The sequence below is a fragment of the Entelurus aequoreus genome, linkage group LG09 (assembly GCF_033978785.1).
Source record: "Entelurus aequoreus isolate RoL-2023_Sb linkage group LG09, RoL_Eaeq_v1.1, whole genome shotgun sequence".
Lineage (NCBI taxonomy): Eukaryota > Metazoa > Chordata > Actinopteri > Syngnathiformes > Syngnathidae > Entelurus > Entelurus aequoreus.
Window position 1 is genome coordinate 15,897,645 of NC_084739.1, and position 21,177 is coordinate 15,918,821.

General features: G+C 40.3%; 1 protein-coding gene across 1 annotated transcript in view; it reads left to right on the top strand.

Annotated features, from left to right (window-relative positions):
* crtac1b (cartilage acidic protein 1b) overlaps positions 1–21,177 on the top strand; it is a 92,362-nt gene that overhangs the window by 58,555 nt on the left and 12,630 nt on the right. The window contains exons 8-11 of the mRNA XM_062058182.1: positions 4,913–5,049; positions 20,045–20,127; positions 20,303–20,403; positions 20,482–20,650. Of these exons, the coding sequence (XP_061914166.1) occupies positions 4,913–5,049; positions 20,045–20,127; positions 20,303–20,403; positions 20,482–20,650 (490 nt within the window). The remainder of the gene's footprint in view (positions 1–4,912; positions 5,050–20,044; positions 20,128–20,302; positions 20,404–20,481; positions 20,651–21,177) is intronic.

Below are 21,177 nucleotides of genomic sequence, written 5' to 3' on the forward strand. Positions count from 1 at the left end.
AGACCTCAAACGTGCCATACAACTATAGAACCAGCAAGTGCCGTAGGACAAGCAAGTTTCGCCGAAACATGTGCTACCGAATCATAGCACCGAAAAGTGCCATAGACCCTTAGAACCAACAAGTGACTTTGTACCAAAAAGTGCTATAGAATTAACAAATGCCATAGACAAATGGAACTATCACATAGACGTGCGGTAGAACCATAGACCCAAAAATGGGCCTTAGTCCCATAGTACCAACAAATGCAATAAAACCAACAAGTGCCATAGTACCATAGACTAAAAAGTGCCGTAGAACAAAAAGTGTCAAAGAACCATAGGACTAACGAGTGTCGTAGAACTGTAAAACAATCTAGTGCCGTAGTCCCATAGAACCAACAAGTGAGATAGCACCATTAAATGCCGTACTACCAATGAACCAACAAGTGACTTGGACCAAAAAGTTTTACAGAACCATAATATTACGAGTGCTTTGGAACCATTGAATTATCTAGTGTCATAGACCCATGGCACCAACGTGTGCCGTAGAACCATAGACCTCAAACGTGCCATACAACTATAGAACCAGCAAGTGCCGTAGGACAAGCAAGTTTCGCCGAAACATGTGCTACCGAATCATAGAACCGAAAAGTGCCAAACACCCTTAGAACCAACAAGTGACTTTGTACCAAAAAGTGCTATAGAATTAACAAATGCCATAGACAAATGGAACTATCACATACACGTGCGGTAGAACCATAGCCCCAAAAAGGGGCCTTAGTCCCATAGTACCAACAAATGCAATAAAACCAACAAGTGCCATAGTACCATAGACTAAAAAGTGCCGTAGAACAAAAAGTGTCATAGAGCCATAGAACTAACAAGTGTCGTAGAACTATAAAACAATCTAGTGCCGTAGTCCCATAGAACCAACAAGTGAGATAGCACCATTAAATGCCGTACTACCAATGAACCAACAAGTGACTTGGACCAAAAACCGTTACAGAACCATAATATTACGAGTGCTTTGGAACCATTGAATTATCTAGTGTCATAGCCCCATGGCACCAACGTGTGCCGTAGAACCATAGACCTCAAACGTGCCATACAACTATAGAACCAGCAAGTGCCGTAGGATAAGCAAGTTTCGCCGAAACAACATGTGCTGCCGAATCATAGAACCGAAAAGTGCCATAGACCCTTAGAACCAACAAGTGACTTTGTACCAAAAAGTGCTATAGAATTAACAAATGGGCCTTAGTCCCATAGAACCAACAAGTGCAATAAAACCAACAAGTGCCATAGTACCATAGACTAAAAAGTGCCGTACAACAAAAAGTGTCATAGCACCATAGAACTAATGAGTGTATTAGAACTATAAAACAAACTAGTGCCGTAGTCCCATAGAACCAACAAGTGAGATAGCACCATTAAATGCCGTACTACCAATGAACCAACAAGTGACTTGGACCAAAAAGTGTTACAGAACCATAATATTACGAGTGCTTTGGAACCATTGAATTATCTAGTGTCATAGACCCATGGCACCAACGTGTGCCGTAGAACCATAGACCTCAAACGTGCCATACAACTATAGAACCAGCAAGTGCCGTAGGACAAGCAAGTTTCGCCGAAACATGTGCTACCGAATCATAGCACCGAAAAGTGCCATAGACCCTTAGAACCAACAAGTGACTTTGTACCAAAAAGTGCTATAGAATTAACAAATGCCATAGACAAATGGAACTATCACATACACGTGCGGTAGAACCATAGACCCAAAAATGGGCCTTAGTCCCATAGTACCAACAAATGCAATAAAACCAACAAGTGCCATAGTACCATAGACTAAAAAGTGCCGTAGAACAAAAAGTGTCATAGAGCCATAGAACTAACAAGTGTCGTAGAACTATAAAACAATCTAGTGCCGTAGTCCCATAGAACCAACAAGTGAGATAGCACCATTAAATGCCGTACTACCAATGAACCAACAAGTAACTTAGTCCAAAAAGTGTTACAGGACCATAGTATCACAAGTGCTGTGGAACTACAGAATGATCTGGTGCCATAGAACCATGGCACCAACATGTGTCGCAGAACCATTGACCTCAAACGTGCCATACAACTATAGAACCAGCACGTGCCGTAGCACTAGCAAGTTTCGTCGAAACAACATGTGCAACCGAATCATAGCACCAAATGGTACCATCACATACACGTGTCGTAGGGTGCCATAAAACCAACATGTGTTGTAGAACCATAGAGCTAAAACGTGCCATAGAACCAGCGAATGTCGTAGGACCAAAAAGTGCCACAGAATATGTGCCACAGACCCACAGCCACCGTTGGCCCCCAGGGCCTCCCTATGGCTTAAGGACCTCATGTTTTTCTTATATTTATAGAACATTCAATATAATCTGAGGGGTACACCAAAACAATTTGACTTGACCTGGGGCTGCATAATTAGTTGCATAGCTAGATTAAAGACACCATAGGATAAATGTGACACACTGTTGACAATGAACCTTTTCACTTACCTCAGGGGTGTCCAAACTTTTTCCACCGAGGGCCGCACATTGAAAAATCAAAGCTAGCAGGGGCCATTTTGATATTTTTTATTTTAAAAACCAATACAATATATGTATAGAAAATATACATTTAGGCTTCCACTCAGGCTTGATCCCGGGGACCCCAAAGGGTTTTGGTCCAAAAAATATAAAAAAATGTGTCATTATTCAGTATTATTATTTGTGTTATTATTCAAGTTTTTAAATCTCTAGATCAACATTAGGTCTATCTGTCAATATAACATTTTTTAAAGATTTAAATTGTATGCTCTTTTTGTCAAAGAAAACCCTTTTTTTTAAATGAAAAAAACACAAAATATGCAATATTTTCACCCAATAAAATTTTTAAGTGGGATATTTGGGATTATATAATAATTGGAGCCTTAAAAAGGTCAATAACTCATAACACCATTGATTTTAATACATTATTATTTTTTGAGCAATGACACTTAAAACTAATCACACTAAACATGTAGGGGATCCAAAAGGGTCCTACTCATTAAAGTGTTAAAAAAATTAATTATAATTTTTTGTTTTTTACTGTTTACTTTTAACACAATAATCTCGAGATCAACTTCAGATCTATCTGACAATTATATGTTGTTTATGTTTTTTGTTTGTTCGTTTTAGGCCTTTCTGTAAAAAAAAAACAGCTTGTTTTTTTACATGGCAAACACAAAATATGCAACATTTTCCCCCAAAAATACCTCAAAATATTTAATGTGACGTAATTGGAGCCGTGAATAGGTCAATAATTCATAATGACATTGATTTTGATTCATTATTATTTTTTAAAGAAAGAAACAGCCTACATGGCAGCTTTGTGTGATTAGAGTAAAAATTGCTACATTTTCTTGTTACATTTCACCTGTTTGCTCTTTAAATACCACTTTTGATGTTTTTAATTTTTTTCAATCGTATCTTTAAAATGTGCCGTGGGGCCGTTAAAAAATTACCTGCGGGCCGCAAATGGCCCCCGGGCCGCACTTTGGACACCCCAGACTTACCTCAACTCTGTTTTTTTTTGTTGTTGTTGTTTTTATCCAGTGACACTTCTCTGTATGTTTGTGATTTTTATTTTTATTGTTACTTTTTTTTTCCTTTTAGTCAGTTAGTTTGATTCTCTATCTGCTTGTGGTGAAGAGGAAGGCAGTACATTGCTACCCACTGTGACTGAAATGTAGGACGGGGGGTGGGAGTGGGTGTTATTATTTAACTTTTATTATTTTTTTGTAATTTTTTTTTGTATTTTGTATTTTTTTGTATTTAATTTAATTTTTTTTTTTAGGGGGGGACGACAAAAAAAACATGTCTGTTTTCTCAGTACCTGTATTATGATTTCCTTATATAATGAATAAATAAATGATATAAAAAAAATAAATAAAAAGGCGAGAACCGAGAGGCACATCACTACACAACCAAACTTCACCTTCATTGTTCATCCGTAAAGTTAAGATCGAATGCTTTTTCTTTTTGCTAAACATGTTTATTACACTTATATGGCAGTTAAACATATTATTTTGTGACATCCCTGTTGTTAAAAGTTTTATCATGGTGATACTTTGACCTTGGAGCAGACTATTCCTCCTTCCATTATTTCCTAAGGACAAGCCCAATCTCAGAGCTTTCACATTATAGTTCTGATGAAATATTCAGTATATTGAACCTGTCCTTATTGGAAATACATGCTGTTCATACTCTTCAACGCAGTGGACAATCTCACACATGTATGGTTTCTCCCCTTTCCCTGCAAAGCTTGTGTGTTTCCTGCAGCACATTTGCAGTAGTAAAGTGAGTCTTTTTTATCCATCATACATCTACTCCGCCCTCTTTCCCTCCTTCATGGCCTCAGTCGGCCATTGCCTCTCCTTCACCTTAAAAAGCAAGAAGGTCACCCCCTCTAGGCAGCTTTATGAGCCTTATAATTAAAACATGGTGTAAATACTGAAGGTAGTGAAGGGCTGCTCTATAATTCTTTCCCGACTTATCACCGCATCAGTGAAGCAGGAAGACATCTGTTACTTTCACGTCCAAAAACAGTCTGATGAGGTTTTTTTTGTGTGTTTGTGTGTGTGTGTGTGTGTGTGTGTAGCTTACTTTTCTGATAATATTATTTTTTTACAGTGAGAGAGTGAGCATTGACAGATCAATGTTTGACTCAAGGACAACTGGACTAGATTATTATTGCAGTTTTGTTGAGGAACATGACCTGGCGACCTCAAAGTTATAGGATGAGCATTGCGCAAGCTGATCCTGTGCTACCTTTTTAATACCACTGAAGCCAAGAAGTTGAAATAAAAAGATGTACAAATACAAGACAAAGGTTTTTACCTGGTTTGAAACAATGTTTTTTCATTTCTTCCCAGGACATCGCCTCGCAGAAGTTTTCCATGCCATCCCCAGTCCGCACCGTTATTGCAGCCGACTTTGACAACGACAACGAGCTGGAAGTTTTCTTCAATAACATCGCCTACAGGGGGCCCTCGGCCAATAGACTGTTTAGGTATGCACTACCTGGTTCCTTTTTTTTTTTTTTGACCGTGACCATCTATCAAGCTGAATGCACAATTTACACTGAGTGACCACAAGTGATACACCTGCACAATCCTGCAATCCACAATCATACTCAGAGCTATTTTTTTTTTTTTTTTTTAATATTATGGTTAAGTTGTTTCGCTACTTGAGAATTAATATCATGTTTCGATGCAGTGCAGTTTAATACCACTACGAACTGCACACACAGTAATAAACATCAGGGTTTCTCCATTCTCATACATTCATTTATTTGTGGCAGGCAGCAGCACTAAGTAATTTTTCAACCTTCATCAAATATTTTCATAACTTTTAGGATGATACTGTACATGGACTTACAACTAGGGAGTCTGTATCGCTTTCACTGGCACTTACCAACTTTGACGAGGGTGGCAGCAACCCTCACAATGACCACAGAACTTTCCTCCAGAAGGTCTTATCTTTGTCCATGTGATGTCAGATGAAACAAAAATTGAGCTGTTTGGCCACAATACCCAGCAATATGTTTGGAGGAGAAAAGGTAAAGCCTTTAAGCCCAGGAACACCATCCCTACCGTCAAGCATGGTGGTGGTAGTATTATGCTCTGGGCCTGTTTTGCTACCAATGGAACTGGTGCTTTACAGAGAGTAAATGGGACAATGAAAAAGGAGGAATACCTCCAAATTCTTCAGGACAACCTAAAATCATGGTTGGGTCTTGGGTGCAGTTGGGTGTTCCGACAGGACAATGACCCCAAACACACGTCAAAAGTGGTAAAGGAATGGCTAAATCAGGCTAGAATTAAGGTTTTAGAATGGCCTTCCCAAAGTCCTGACTTAAACGTGTGGACAATGCTGAAGAAACAAGTCCATGTTAAAAAAACAACAAATTTAGCTGAACTGCACCAATTTTGTCAAGAGGAGTGGTCAAAAATTCAACCAGAAGCTTGTGGATGGCTACCAAAAGCGCCGTATTGCAGTGAAACTTGCCAAGGGACATGTAACCAAATATGAACATTGCTGTATGTATACTTTTGACCCAGGCACACAAAAAAACTACAAAAGTGCCGACTTGCTTAGTGGCATATGTCACTCCCCCTTTCCACACTCGCTAAAAAGACAGAAGTCGATGCGAAAGACTACGTGCTGCCAGAAAACAAAAACAAAAAGAAGAACGCCTACATGCAATTACTGCTATCATGGCCGAAACGCCAACACAACCAAAGAAACGAAAAGTTTTGTCTGAGGAGACAAAAAAAAAACCAGAGCTTAAGAGGACAGTCAGGATCAACACTCGCTGGCGTGAGCTCAAATATGAGGAGGGATTTTCGGCCGATGCTGCCTTGGCTCTGTTCCTGCTAAACTAGTAAGGGACTTTTGCTGTTCAAATCAAAATGATAATGCTAATGTTAGCCAAATTTGCATGGTAGAAGTAAATACCCACCATGCGTGATAGTTTCACTACTACTTCCTTCGGAAATAATCTCTTTCTTTGCTTTGGACGTCCCAAACTGATGCACAGATGAGTGGTCTTTGAACAGCGAGTGGTCACCTAATAACCTCTCCACGCAGGAGAGGGGGGCAGAGCAGAAAAGAGACGGCAGATCAACTGGTCTAAAAGGGGGATCTATTTAAAGGCTAGCGTATAGAAATTAGTTTTAAGATGGGACTTAAATGCTTCTACTTAATTTATTGATAGTGTCTGCTATTTAACATCAGCGTAGCCATTAGACACGTAATATTTGTGCCAATATTACAGTCAGTTTGACGCCATGTGCGCTACTCCTCATGGGAAATGTGGTCGTCTTCTAGCAAAACACTACCGCTTTGGACCACTGACGCCGCCAAAATCAACCAAAACTGAAAGTTCTTAAGTGCGACAAAATAATGTTTGCGCAACTTGTCCTTACAACTCCGAACAGTAGATGTCGTTGTACCTCTGTTTTTGTACCATTGCGCCACCTAACGTGCACATGTGACACTGACCACACCGCCGTCCAATGTTCATCACCATGTCCAGCCACTCAGGCAAACGGTATTGTTGATGCAGATGTCCATATCTGCTCTACAGATTTGCTTTACAAAAGAGAAGAGTGAAAAAAACAGATCGGGGGTTGAGTCGAGCAGCACTAGCCAATGAGCTGTCAACCCACAGTCCAGTGCAGCTTTTGTACTATTGTACACTAGCTATAGCATCAAAACCACAACTGACTTGGTCACACTTTATCACACATCTGTTATTAATATACAGTGCAGGAACCTCGATTTAGGAACCTGTGTTTGTATATGAACTTTTTGATTTTCCAAACCACTGATCGAATACAAAGATGCTTTGTTTAAGGAGCCTTGTCTCAGTGTACGAATGTTTCATCCACCCATTGTGGGCAGGCTGATCGATCTCTGGGGTTTATTTAGTCGGCACAGCAGTGCTGTTGTTAGCTACTGTGATCATTTGTACGCTGTGTTTTTTTAAGCCTTTTTACATATTTTTTGTAGAAGTGCTAGCTCGATATGAGTCCAAAGAAGAGAAAAAAACGGTCAAGCGGTGTGTGGATTGAAACATTAAGCAAGTATCCACAGCATTGTTGGCATTACCCTGCCCACCTACACCTCCCTTATGATTAACCAACAAGGTAAAATGGATTTTCTTTTGTTTTATTGCAACCTGGCTGTTATGGTTGGAATAGAATAGAATGGACTTTATTGTCATTATATTTGCATATAACGAGATTAAGGACTCCAATTTAAGGTGCGGTAGTGTGAACAAATATGGGATACAAATAAATTACACATGAGGTAATAAAGATACAACTAAGAATTGAAATAAACAGACTACCATCCAATAAAAATGATAAGCAATCCTGTACAATATACTAAACAATATACAAAATACTGTACAATACACAGAGCAAGACAAGAGTACCGGAGTAATAAATAACAACCAGTGTCGGATGTATTGTACTCGAAGGGTAATATTGCACAATAAGGATACGGTTATGGGAGTTTTGTGGTTTTAAACTGCGACTGCACCACAGTGCTAGTGACAGCGTGTGTGCGTGTCAGCAGGGCGGCTGGGTACGAGGAGGACAGTTGGGCTTTTTTATTGAATAGAAAGTTGATCCATCACTCCCTTGTTATGTTTGTTTCATATACAGTACAGTCCTGCATATTACCTTTATAGCAGTGGTCCCCAAACCGGATACGGCCCGCTAGCGTCCAAAATCCGGCCCGCGGGAAGTCCCAAGTTTAAAAAAATTATACTTTTTTTAAATCTGTCCTTTCTAATCCATTTTCTACCGCTTGTTACTCTCGGTGTCTCCTAGCATATTGTCTAAAAATGCATTTTCCCATCAATAACGTCACATCATTGTGCTCGGAATATATATATATATATATATATATATATATATATATATATATATATATATATATATATATATATATATATATATATATATATATATATATATATATATATATATATATATATATATATATATAATAATACCTGGGATTTATATAGTACCCAAAGTCGTATATATGTATATATATATATATATATACATATATATATAATAATACCTGGGATTTATATAGTACCCAAAGTCGTATATATGTACGGTATATATATATATATATATATATATATATATATATATATATATATATATATATATATATATATATATATATATATATATATATATATATATATATATACATACATATATATATATATATATATACATGTGTATGTATATATATATATATATATATATATATATATATATATATATATATATATATATGTGTGTATATATATATATATATATATATATATATATATATATATATATATATATATATATATATATATATATATATATATATATATATATATATATATATATATATATATATATATATATATATATATATATATATATATATATCAGTGGTTCTTAACCTTGTTGGAGGTACGGAACCCCACCAGTTTCATATGCGCATTCACCGAACCCTTCTTTAGTGAAAAGGGGGATGTATATTGTAGCGTCCCGGAAGAGTTAGTACTGCAAGGGGTTCTGGGTATTTGTTCTGTTGTTTATGTTGTGTTACGGTGCGGATGTTCTCCCGAAATGTGTTTGTCATTCTTGTTTGGTGTGGGTTTACAGTGTGGCGCATATTCGTAACAGTGTTAAATTTGTTTATACAGACACCCTTAGTGTGACCTGTATGGCTGTTGACCATGTATGCAATGCATTCACTTGTGTGTGTGTGTGTAAAAGCTGCATATATTATGCGACTCGGCCGGCACGCTGTTTGTATGGAGGAAAAGCGGACTTTATAGACAGTGCCTTTAAGGCACGCCCCCAATATTGTTGTACGGGTGGAAATCGGGAGAAATTCGGGAGAATGGTTGCCCTGGGAGATTTTCGGGAGGGGCACTAAAATTCGGGAGTCTCCCGGGAAAATCAGGAGGGTTGGCAAGTATGGTCTTGACCTCCGCGGCGGAGGCTCCGCTGAACCCCTGAAGCCGACTCACCGAACCCCTAGGGTTCGATTGAACCCAGGTTAAGAACCACTGATATAAATATATATATATATATATATATACAGTGCCCCCGGCCAATTTTTTTTAACCCAATGCGGCCCCCGAGTCAAAAAGTTTGGGGACCACTGCCTTATAGTGGGTTCAAAGTGAACAAACTTTTTACTAAAATATAGACTTTTGTCAAGGCCAATCATGATTAGAATTTTTTAATTTTCGTAATAAATGGAGGTCCCGCTTCAGCGATATTTTTGACGTGTCCAGGAAACATACGCCAACATACTGTGCAAAATTAAACCAATACTTATAAGTCAATTACTTTATGTTCTTTTGTTGAATAAGGTTTGTTGAGATGTTGGCCATGTTTATGCCATCATGGCAGATTATGCAAATCCAGCCCCGCCTCCCAATACTGAACATATTGTTAAAAGTCATATATTTTCCAGTGAATGTATTTCTTCTTTGTTGGGTTGCAGGTGTGTCTGCAGGTGTACTTAATGTCGTGGCCCTGTATGCTTGGAAGAATGTAAAACATCCCAAGCCAAGAATTCTTATCTGGCATCCCGCTTCCTGCACACATGGGTGACTCTTTCATTAAGACACTTTTAGGTTGGGTCTCCTTGCGAGATAATATTAATGAACTCAGCCCTCGCCCTCTAAATACAATCTTAAGATGCGTATCAAGCTGATGGAGCTTAATTGTAGCATAAAACCAGACTGCTTGAATAAACAACAACAACAACAACAAAAAAAACATGTAATGAATGTTGCCATTAGGGGGTGAATCCAAACATGTGGAATATCAATAATCAGTCCCAAGCCCCAGCGATTTTCTGGATGAAAACACTCCTGCTTGCCAGGTCACCGAGGGAGAGTTTGTCTTTTTGGAGCTGATGATGGCCTGACGACGGGGTCACTGCGCCGAAACACTTGGCTCTGTCGTCGTTTGTTAGGTGAATAAAGCAACTCATTTCGCTCCGCTCTCAGGTCATAAAGAAGCGAGCTCAATGCTTCTGTTGTGCCAGGACTAATTAATCCACTATATGACCATCAATTTTTAGCTGAGGTGGGCCTTTGAGCCACAATCATTGAACTGGGATATGTTTATAATTACTATATTGTCATGTTCAGGTTATTATAAGATCCATTTGTGCTGATTCAGTGGAAACACCGTATTGCATTCTAGATGTGATGTCATGATCCATGGTCCGGATCATGTTTTGTTATGTTCTGTTAGTTTTGGAATCCAAAAGTTCCTGTTTTTGTGCACCCTTGTTTGTTTTAGTTACCATGGTTACTTATTATTTCCACCTGTCTCTGATTAGTGTTCGCCCGCTCACCTGCTTCCCGAGCACTAATCAGAGGCATTATTTAAAGGCCTACTGAAATGAAATTGTTTTATTTAAACGGGGATAGCAGATCCATTCTATGTGTCATAGTTGATCATTTCGTGATATTGCCATATTTTTGCTGAAAGGATTTAGTAGAGAACATCGACGATAAAGTTCGCAACTTTGGGTCGCTGATAAAAAAAAGCCTTGCCTGTACCGGAAGTAGCGTGACGTCGCAGGTTGAAGGGCTCCTCACATTTCCCCATTGTTTACACCAGCAGCGAGAGCGATTCGGACCGAGAAAGCGACGATTACCCCATTCATTTGAGCGAGGATGAAAGATTTGTGGATGAGGAACGTGAGAGTGAAGGACTAGAGTGCAGTGCAGGACGTATCTTTTTTCGCTCTGACCGTAACTTAGGTAAAAGGGCTCATTGGATTCCACACGTTCTCCTTTTTCTATTGTGGATCATGGATTTGTATTTTAAACCACCCCGGATACTATATCCTCTTGAAAATGAGAGTCGAGAACGCGAAATGGACATTCACAGTGACTTTTATCTCCACGACAATACATCGGTGAAGCACTTTAGCTACGGAGCTAACGTGATAGCATCGTGCTTAAATGCAGATGGAAACAAAAGAAATAAGCCCCTGACTGGAAGGATAGACAGAGGATCAACAATACTACTATCAGGAGACACCGAACCAAACACTGGACCTGTAACTACACGGTTAATGCTGTGCCGCCTGTCGAAGCCTATCAATGCTGTTGCTAACGACGCCATTGAAGCTAACTTAGCTACAGGACCTCGTCAGAGCTATGATAAAAACATTAGCGCTCCAACTACGCCAGCCCTCATCTGCTCATCAACACCCGTGCTCACCTGCGTTCCAGCGATCGACGGCGCGACAAAGGACTTCACCCGATCATCGATGCGGTCGGCAGCTAGCGTCGGATAGCGCATCTGCTATCCAACTCAACTCCTTGTTGTGTTGCTGCAGCCAGCCGCTAATACACCGATCCCACCTACAGCTTTCTTCTTTGCAGTCTCCATTGTTTATTAAACAAATTGCAAAAGATTCACCAACACATATGTCCAGAATACTGTTGAATTTTGCGATGAAAACAGAGCTGTTTGTATTGGGATACAATGTGTCCGAATACTTTTGTTTCAACCATTGATGTCACGCGCAAAGGTCATCATACTTAGACGTTTTCAATCGGAAATTTAAAATTGCACTTTATAAGTTAACCCGGTCGTATTGGCATGTGTTGCAATGTTAAGATTTCATCATTGATATATAAACTATCAGACTGCGTGGTCGGTAGTAGTGGGTTTCAGTAGGCCTTTAAGCCTGCCTTTGCCGGTCAGTCGGCCTGGCGTCATTGTTTGCTTCATGCAACCTGTCTACGAAAGTTTTAGTGCCGGGAGCTGTGCTAGTGGGGTGGCTCAGCTGCACCCAGCCAGGCAGCAACCTCCGGCCCGGCCACCACCACCAGTTCTTCGGCGTGAGTGACGCCAGAACCTCAGCAGTCTGAGTTCTGCAAAGGCAGGCTTAAATAATGCCTCTGGTTAGTGCTCGGGAAGCAGGTGAGCGGGCGAACACTAATCAGAGACAGGTGGAAATAATAAGTAACCATGGTAACTAAAACAAACAAGGGTGCACAAAAACAGGAACTCATGGAGTCCAAAACTAACAAAACATGATCCGGACCATGGATCATGACATGTGATTTAGGTATACTTTGTTTTTTGTTAGTAACCCGTCCCTGTAGGTCGGACGATAACCGAATTGTAAGGAAACTTTTTCCCATCAGAAATCATGTATATCCAATCAATTGGTTCCAGATACCTGGAATATTAACACAAACATCACTTTGCCTTTATTAAAGTTAAAGTTCAAGTTAAAGTCTCAACGATAGTCACATACAGTCTAGGTGTGGTGAAATGATCCTCTGCATTTGACCCCATCCCCATGTTCACCCCCAGGGAGGTGAGGGGAGCACTGAGCAGCAGCGGTGGCCGCGCTCAGGGATCATTTTTGGTGATTTTACCCCCAATTCCAACCCTTGATGCTGAGTGCCAGGCAGGGAGGCAATGGGTCCCATTTTTATAGTCTTTGGTATGACTCGGCCGGGGTTTGAACTCACGACCTTCCAGTCTCAGGGCGGACATTCTAACCACTAGGCCACTGAGCAAGTCTCGTGTTGCCGAAAACTGCGATAAGTGTGTGTGCGTGTGTGTGTTGGGGGTATTTTTCTATAAACTCAAGTTTTGTACAAGTTCTTTCTTGATTTCAAAAGTGTTTTAAAGTTAAAGTCCCAACGATAGTCACACACACACACACTAGGTGTGGTGAAATTATCCTCTGCATTTGACCTATCCCCATGTTAAACACCCTGGGAGGTGAGGGGAGCAGTGAGCAGCAGCGGTGGCCGCGCTCTGGAATCATTTTGTGATTTAATCCATGCAGTTACAAGCAGGGAGGCAATGAGTCCCATTTGTATAGTCTTTGGTATGATCTTCCAGTCTCAGGGTCGGACACTCTAACTTACACAGTGGCCTAGTGGTTAGAGTGTCCGCCCTGAGATCGGTAGGTTGTGAGTTCAAACCCCGGCTGAGTCATACCAAAGACTATAAAAATTCCCTCTCTGCTTGGCACTCAAGGGTTGGAATTGGGGGTAAAATCACCAAAAATGATTCCCGGGCGTGGCCACCGCTGCTGCCCACTGCTCCCCTCACCTCCCAGGAGGTGAACAAGGGGATGGGTCAAATGCAGAGGACAAATTTCACCACACCTAGTGTGTGTGTGACAATCATTGGTACTCTAACTTAACTTAACACAGGGCCAATGAGCAGGTTTTCCCCTTCTTTTTAAAATTGCTGTCACGTACAACTTTCTCCGGCCCCCTAGTGGGTTATTTTGCAGGCACACTCAATGAACAAAGAGACTGAGGCACAAACGCGCGGGAGTTTTTGTTTGGGCACTCGATTCTAAAGAATAATACGCGGAAAAACAGACTAGTTTGTGTTTGGCCGTACAATAAGTGAGAGGGGGACTGATCTACTAGGATCCAAATAACAAGTGCTAAAAGTAAAAAAAGTACTATAAGTTTGTGTGTCGCGGGTGATCTACTAAGACTGCATGTACATTTGATAACAGGTCCAAAAATGGTGAAGACTGCCCTATTTGAATACGTTTTTTGAGTGTGTACTGGCCGTCACCATGGAGACTCTACACATTCATGAAATCATATGCTCCATCGGTCCAACCTAAGCTGTTTCGTTATGTTGTGGAATATGTAACAGTCAAACTAACCGCCTTTTCTAGGCTATATTGAAGCGCGATCGACACAGCACAACTTATTTTTAGCACGCCGAGGGAGTCGCTCTGGGAGGCGCTGGTGTTATGATGGTGCCTCTGGAGTAAAACACAAGAAAATGCATACTGCCAGAAGGTTTTTTTTAAAATATATCGTAGCCTATATATAGAAACAAATAGAAACCCAAGTAAAAACAGCAGCCACCACAGACTAAAGTGAATCATCCAACAGCTGTACAATTATAGAATGATATTGCTGAAAAGACGATGCTGGGAGAATATTTTCCAACTTGAAGCAGAGTACAATGCATAGAAAGTCTCACTCTCGATTCACAATGTTTTGTCGAAGGACATAACACAAGGAATACACACGATATCACTTTGGGTTTTGATGGTGAGAGGAAGTGCCAGGGACAAAACAAAGCGAGAGTGGGCATTTGTGTGTGGTGTCCGAAACACGCGCTTAGGTTTCGATAGACAACACCCAAACAACTCCATTAGGTATGGGGCATGTGTGTAGAGCAGGGGTGGGCAATTAATTTTTACCGGGGGCCGCATGAGCAACCCGAGCACTGCTGGAGGGCCACATCGACTATATTTCAATAAAATTTTGCTCAATATTATTTTTGATATATACCGTAAGATAAATAATAATAATAATGATGATAATAATAATAATAATTATTAATAATAATAATACTTTCATTTAACCTAACTTAACTTTATACCAAAAGAACTGCTTTGGAAATCATTTGTACCCCTTTCAGAGATCACATTTAGTTACCCTTAAACATCCTCATGTTGCACAATGAAATGTAAGCATAGGATGAAGTGTGCATTCCTGTAACTTTCTCTAGTAACAGCATTCCATGATTAATACAAATAAATTGACATTAATAATAAATGACAGTAAAATAAGCACACGTATGACTGAGGAGTCATAGTGCAACTTTGTGTGGTGTTTGAGTTGTCCAACTTTTTGTGTGGCCATAAACGCACCAGTGGTTTAGTGGTATGCGTGTTGGTGACAGATGACAAGTTGGTTTTGGCCTGGTTTGTACAGCAGAAAATGACTAGTTTTTCGAGATAGAAGTGTTTTACTCATGTTTTTGGTGTGGTTATGGCCGAATATAAACGTTTTTTCACAATAAAGTGATCGATATAATTCCTGGCCTCGAAGCATCTCGATAGACGTTACAATAATTGAACGGTGTTCAATTGAACGGTGTTGACGAACACCGTTAGGGCCGCTTGTTGTCACTGTCACTCAAAGTTGCATTGCAAAATTACACAGAATAAATGAGTTTATTTTGTTTAGAATTCAAATGGGATTTGATTTGGTGCACGACATATATTTGCTGTGCGCAGAGGACGCTTGAGCAGTGCGCAATTGCGCAGGCGCGCACCTTAGAGGGAACGTTGCTTGGCAGTCCATGTCTTGTTGAAAACACGCCATTCGTCATCAAGTTTTCTCTTTTTAGCGTCTCGGGTGTAAACTGTGCATCACTTGACGCTGTGCACTTTCACTCACACGTTACACACGGACATACGCCCATAAATAACACTTTTCAAAATAAAAGCAGCACAGTTGTATTGCGCGCACGACATAGATGTTTTTTCAACTTTATTTTGTCATTTGTGATTGCAGCTGTTCACATTCACTCACAAGCACGCACGCGCATACGTCCACACGGAAGTAACACAAATAACGCTTTTCAAAACAAAAGCAGCACCGTTGTATTGCACACTCGACAGAGATACTTTTTTAAATTGATTTTGTAATTTATGATTGGCCTCACGCGGGCCGGACAGGGATGCACAAAGGGCCGGATGTGGCCCGCGGCCCGCAGAATGCCCAGGTCTGGTGTAGAGGGACCATCTTTTTTAGATCTTTAAAATGAAAACTGTAGCTGCCATTATGATGTGCAGTGATGTTTTCAAATGAGCGTAAGTCCTGAACTATACAAAGTATTTCAATGGTTGGAATCTGCGCTTTCGCATTATATATTAGTTACTATGGTAATCTGCGTCACAGCAGCTCAGACGAGGCACCAAGCAGTGTGGGTGGGGAGCGTTTCCACAGAGTGTTTCCAGAGCGGCCAGCCTGAAATGCGGAAGTTAGGGACAGACGCGGAAGGAGATTTTTACAACAAAGTTCTCAAGCTTAGTGATATATCAAATATATGATTGTAGGTGTGTTTATATTTAGCTGTGTTTGTTGCATTTTTGTTGTGTTTCGCTTGATTGTAAAATATGTCGATCGTGAGGGGGTGTGACGTTCATATGTTGTCAATATTCAGTGTTTTATCGTTCATAGTTAATATTGTAAATCCCACATTCTTTATTTTCATGTTCCAATCTGTTTTTTAAGGCGGTCTGTCGTAACGTTTTTGGCTTTCAATCAGTCATTATTGTGAGGTTTTGTATTAGTGTTCCTAAAAATAGACATACCGGCCCCCAGACACATTTTTTTCTCTAAATTTGGCCCCTCCAGTCAAAATGATTGCCCGGGCCTGACTTAGAGTGAGTGCGCCAGGCCTTGTAGGGCACGGTCTTCTCTCCAGTGCTGGTATCGCTACTTTTTGTACTTACTCCATTTGGAAATTCTAGTCTCCTCTCCAAATTCAGAAAAGCCATTAGAACCAAAGAACCTGGGAGGACTTCGCCCTTAACCCTAGAACACTATCGCTCAAATTCCAACACCATCACTAACGCTGGGTGACTTTTACTTATACACCCAATCAAAAGTACTTGTCATCAAAACATATTAAAACATGACAATACATGACACATTTGAGTAGTGTTCTTTTATTTTAAACTGTGTCATGTCTAACAAAATGAGCATACAAAAATGTTCCAAAACTACTGGAAAATGTGGAATTTGGGTACAAAAATAAATAAATAAAAACAATGAAGATGGTCCATCCAATCCTGGGATTGAGACATTCCTGGTGAAGCCTGATTGTATACACTAGCACTTTCCTTGGGTAGAATCCACCCAAAAACTACTTTGCCTTCCATCACAATTGCTGGCCGAAAATCAGCGAAACATGTGTCTGTAGGAAAAAGTGTGTTTTGGACTAGGAAGACACCCAATGCTGAAGCTGAGACCCATGACACTTAGATAAACGCAGCATAAAGAAAACCACGTAATGTATTTTTTGGCGGAAACCACCCGGCAATGGTGTTCGAGGGTTAAAAAGGGAAGATCCAACAATGATATGTCCAATGTTTGCATTTCTACAGTCCAAATACTGTCTCCTGACATGCACCCGGAGGGAGGATTCCCTCTCCATCATCTATCTTTGCAGCACGATTGACTCTTTTCTCACACCCATTAGTAACTGTTTCAGTTTGCGTGTCCTTTCTCATGTGATTAATCAGAATCAGAAGTACTTTATTAATCCCCGAGGGAAGATTTTCAGCACAATCCCATTCAAGAGCAGACAAACATTACAGGGAGACAGAACAGGATCGCTGACGGGTCTGCCAACTTCCGGCGCCACTTACAAAAAAGGTGAGAAACAGGTAAACACTGGGGAGGGGGGAGGGGGAGAAAATAAATTCAGTCTAAGCCTGGGCCCCTGAAGAGGGAGTCCAGCGTGGCTTCGTAAGAAAAGAGTGCGGGTACTTTCCTGGCCCGCCTGCAGTCCAGACCTGTCTCCCATCGAAAATGTGTGGCGCATTATGAAGCGTAAATTACGACAGCGGAGACCCCGGACTGTTGAACGACTGAAGCTCTACATAAAACAAGAATGGGAAAGAATTCCACTTTCAAAGCTTCAACAATTAGTTTCCTCAGTTCCCAATCGTTTATTGAGTGTTGTTAAAACTCCAGACGGAGGCCAAGGGAAAAAAAACCTCATAGCCATAGCACACATAAGCATGTGTGTAAGAGGGAAACACAAAGGACATTAAAGACATTAAAAGAGCAGAGCTGATGCAACCAGCTGCCACTCCAGTAGTGCCACTTCAACACAGTCACAAAAGTAAAACAACAACAACAACAACAAAATAATCAACCAATAATATACATTGCGCACACACGATTGCACCATGCATAGACAAGCAACCAAACAAAAACATCATTTCAACACCCACACACATTGTGGTGGCCTTTGCGGTGTTCCACGCCATTGTCTGCTGGGGGGAGCATGGCCAGAGAAGGAGCAGACCCAACAAAGCAACCAAGAGAGCCATAAACATATTGCATTAACCATGTAAACAAGCAGACTAATCACACAATTTATTTTGACCGTATATGCTCATTTACCGTGACCGTTGATGGTTGTTATACGGTCAGTGATGAGTGCAAAGCTGAATAGCAAGACTGCAGCTGGTGTGCTCGTATGGCAAGTTTTACTCCAAAAATACTCCATGACTGGACTTTTGATAAAACTGTTTTGAGCAAATAAATGACGTGCATTAAAAAAAAAGCATTTAAAAATGTTTCTGTATATTCGGACTATAAAATTGCATTTGTGTCCGAATAAAGAGGTCTTTTTTAATAATTTAAAATACGCATGTGAGTAATAACCTGTGATTAATCATGGTTTATCCAAATTCAAAGGTGTGACTAATCTGGTTTAAAAAAAAACAATCATTCAACAGCACAAATATGTTTGAAATCACTCAAACCTTTAGTAGATCAGGCTCGCTTTGTACAGAAATCAAGGCAAAAAAGTCTTGCTCCGAACACTGATAAGTGTTCCTTACTGTACAATGTCTGCTCTCACTGGGATGCCGACTGATGCGATGTTCATAGCTTCCCGTTTAGATGAAAAAGTAATCATAATCCCCTCGAGGGGTTTAAAAACGAGCATATTTGCGTGTCTTTCACCCCATCTCCGGGTCTAAGTTGGATGTCAGATTTGACCAACCTTTCGGTTCATGGCTACATCCTTCTACTATCCAGGTAAGAGGCATTATTTACCATCGAGAATAACTTTCTCCAACTCAGAGGCGATGCAGCATCTCACCACTCAGTATGTCAATATATATAGATTAAAAAAAAATCATCCCTGAATCGTATCGGAACCACAAATATCGAATCGAATCGTTGCTAAAACGAATCGTTACACCTTATATATATGTATATGATATGTATATGTACATATATATATATTTTTTTTTGTTAAGACAAAGCTTTGTATTGCTATTATTGGCTGATTTCAGCCTTTTGTTTTATTCTCATTGTGCTCCTTGCTGTTTTCCGAACACTGATAAGTGGGGCGTACGAAAATCGAGGTCCCACTTTTTTGTATTTTGAAAATGAAGGTTTTTGTCAAATCAGGGAGTGTAGATTTTGTCCATCTTGGGGTTTTCCATGAATTAAACTAAGCCTTTTTATTTTAAAACGATCAAGACTCAGAAGCATCACTATAATTGTGCTCAACTGATAACCAAACTACCACCACAATATATTATTTTATGTTTAAGATGGATTTCATTACATTCTCCCGTCTCCCCTCAGGCAGGAGACTACGGTCCATCCAGACCCACACCTCCCGCCACCTGAACAGTTTTTTCCCCTCGTCCATCAGGCACATTAACAATAACAAGATCTGATAGCTCAGTTACAGCTCATTTTATTTTGTATGTGTTTTATGTTGCACGATTGCACCAAGTCAAATTCCTAGTTTGTGAACCCGTTCTCAAACAATGGCAATAAAAACTCTTCTGATTCTGATTCTGATTGTGCTTGAGTACCTAATGTTGTGTCTATTGTCATTGTAGGTGAGCGACACGGGAGTGACAGTCTGACCTTATCTTATTAACAGGGTGAGCAGGAGAGAGCATGGAGACCCGCAGATCGAGGAGCTTAATATTGGCGAGGCGTCCGAACCAGAGGGACGTGGAACCGGTGAGAGTTGAAGAGACGTTGTCCTGCAACTTGAGAGTTCATGTTGTCAGAATGAGAAAACAAGCATATTTAAAAATAATGACCCTGCTGTTCTTTTTTGTGCCATTAGATGGCAGTAGAACTCCACTTCTGTGCATTGTCTATTATGTGCCTCATTACTGTGCTGGCTCTCCAGGAGCTGTAGCTACAGACTTTGATGGAGATGGTCGTCTGGAGCTGCTGGTGTCTCACGGGGAAAGTGCAGCGCAACCACTGTCTGTCTACAAAGTCAACCTGGTAGGTGTTGTGAAACCACATATGCAATAATGATGGTGCTCCATGCTCTTTTTCTGCTCTGCTGTGTGTATCCCCAAGGGAACCACCAACTCGTGGCTGCGCGTGATTCCCCGCACCAAGTTTGGGGCTTTCGCTAGAGGAGCTAAAGTGGTGGTGTACACCAAGAGGAGTGGACCCCACACTCGTATCATCGATGGAGGTTCAGGGTACCTCTGTGAGATGGAGCCCGTTGCACACTTTGGCCTTGGTAAGAAGCATACTATATATATATATATATATATATACACTACCGTTCAAAAGTTTGGGGTCATTCAAACAATTTTGTGGAATAGCCTTCATTTCTAAGAACAAGAATAGACTGTCGAGTTTCAGATGAAAGTTCTCTTTTTCTGGCCATTTTGAGCGTTTAATTGACCCCACAAATGTGATGCTCCAGAAACTCAATCTGCTCAAAGGAAGGTCAGTTTTGTAGCTTCTTTAACGAGCTAAACTGTTTTCAGATGTGTGAACATGATTGCACGAGGGTTTTCTAATCATCAATTAGCCTTCTGAGCCAATGAGCAAACACATTGTACCATTAGAACACTGGAGTGATAGTTGCTGGAAATGGGCCTCTATACACCTATGTGGATATTGCACCAAAAACCAGACATTTGCAGCTAGAATAGTCATTTACCACATTAGCAATGTATAGAGTGTATTTCTTTAAAGTTAAGACTAGTTTAAAGTTATGTTCATTGAAAAGTACAGTGATTTTCCTTCAAAAATAAGGAC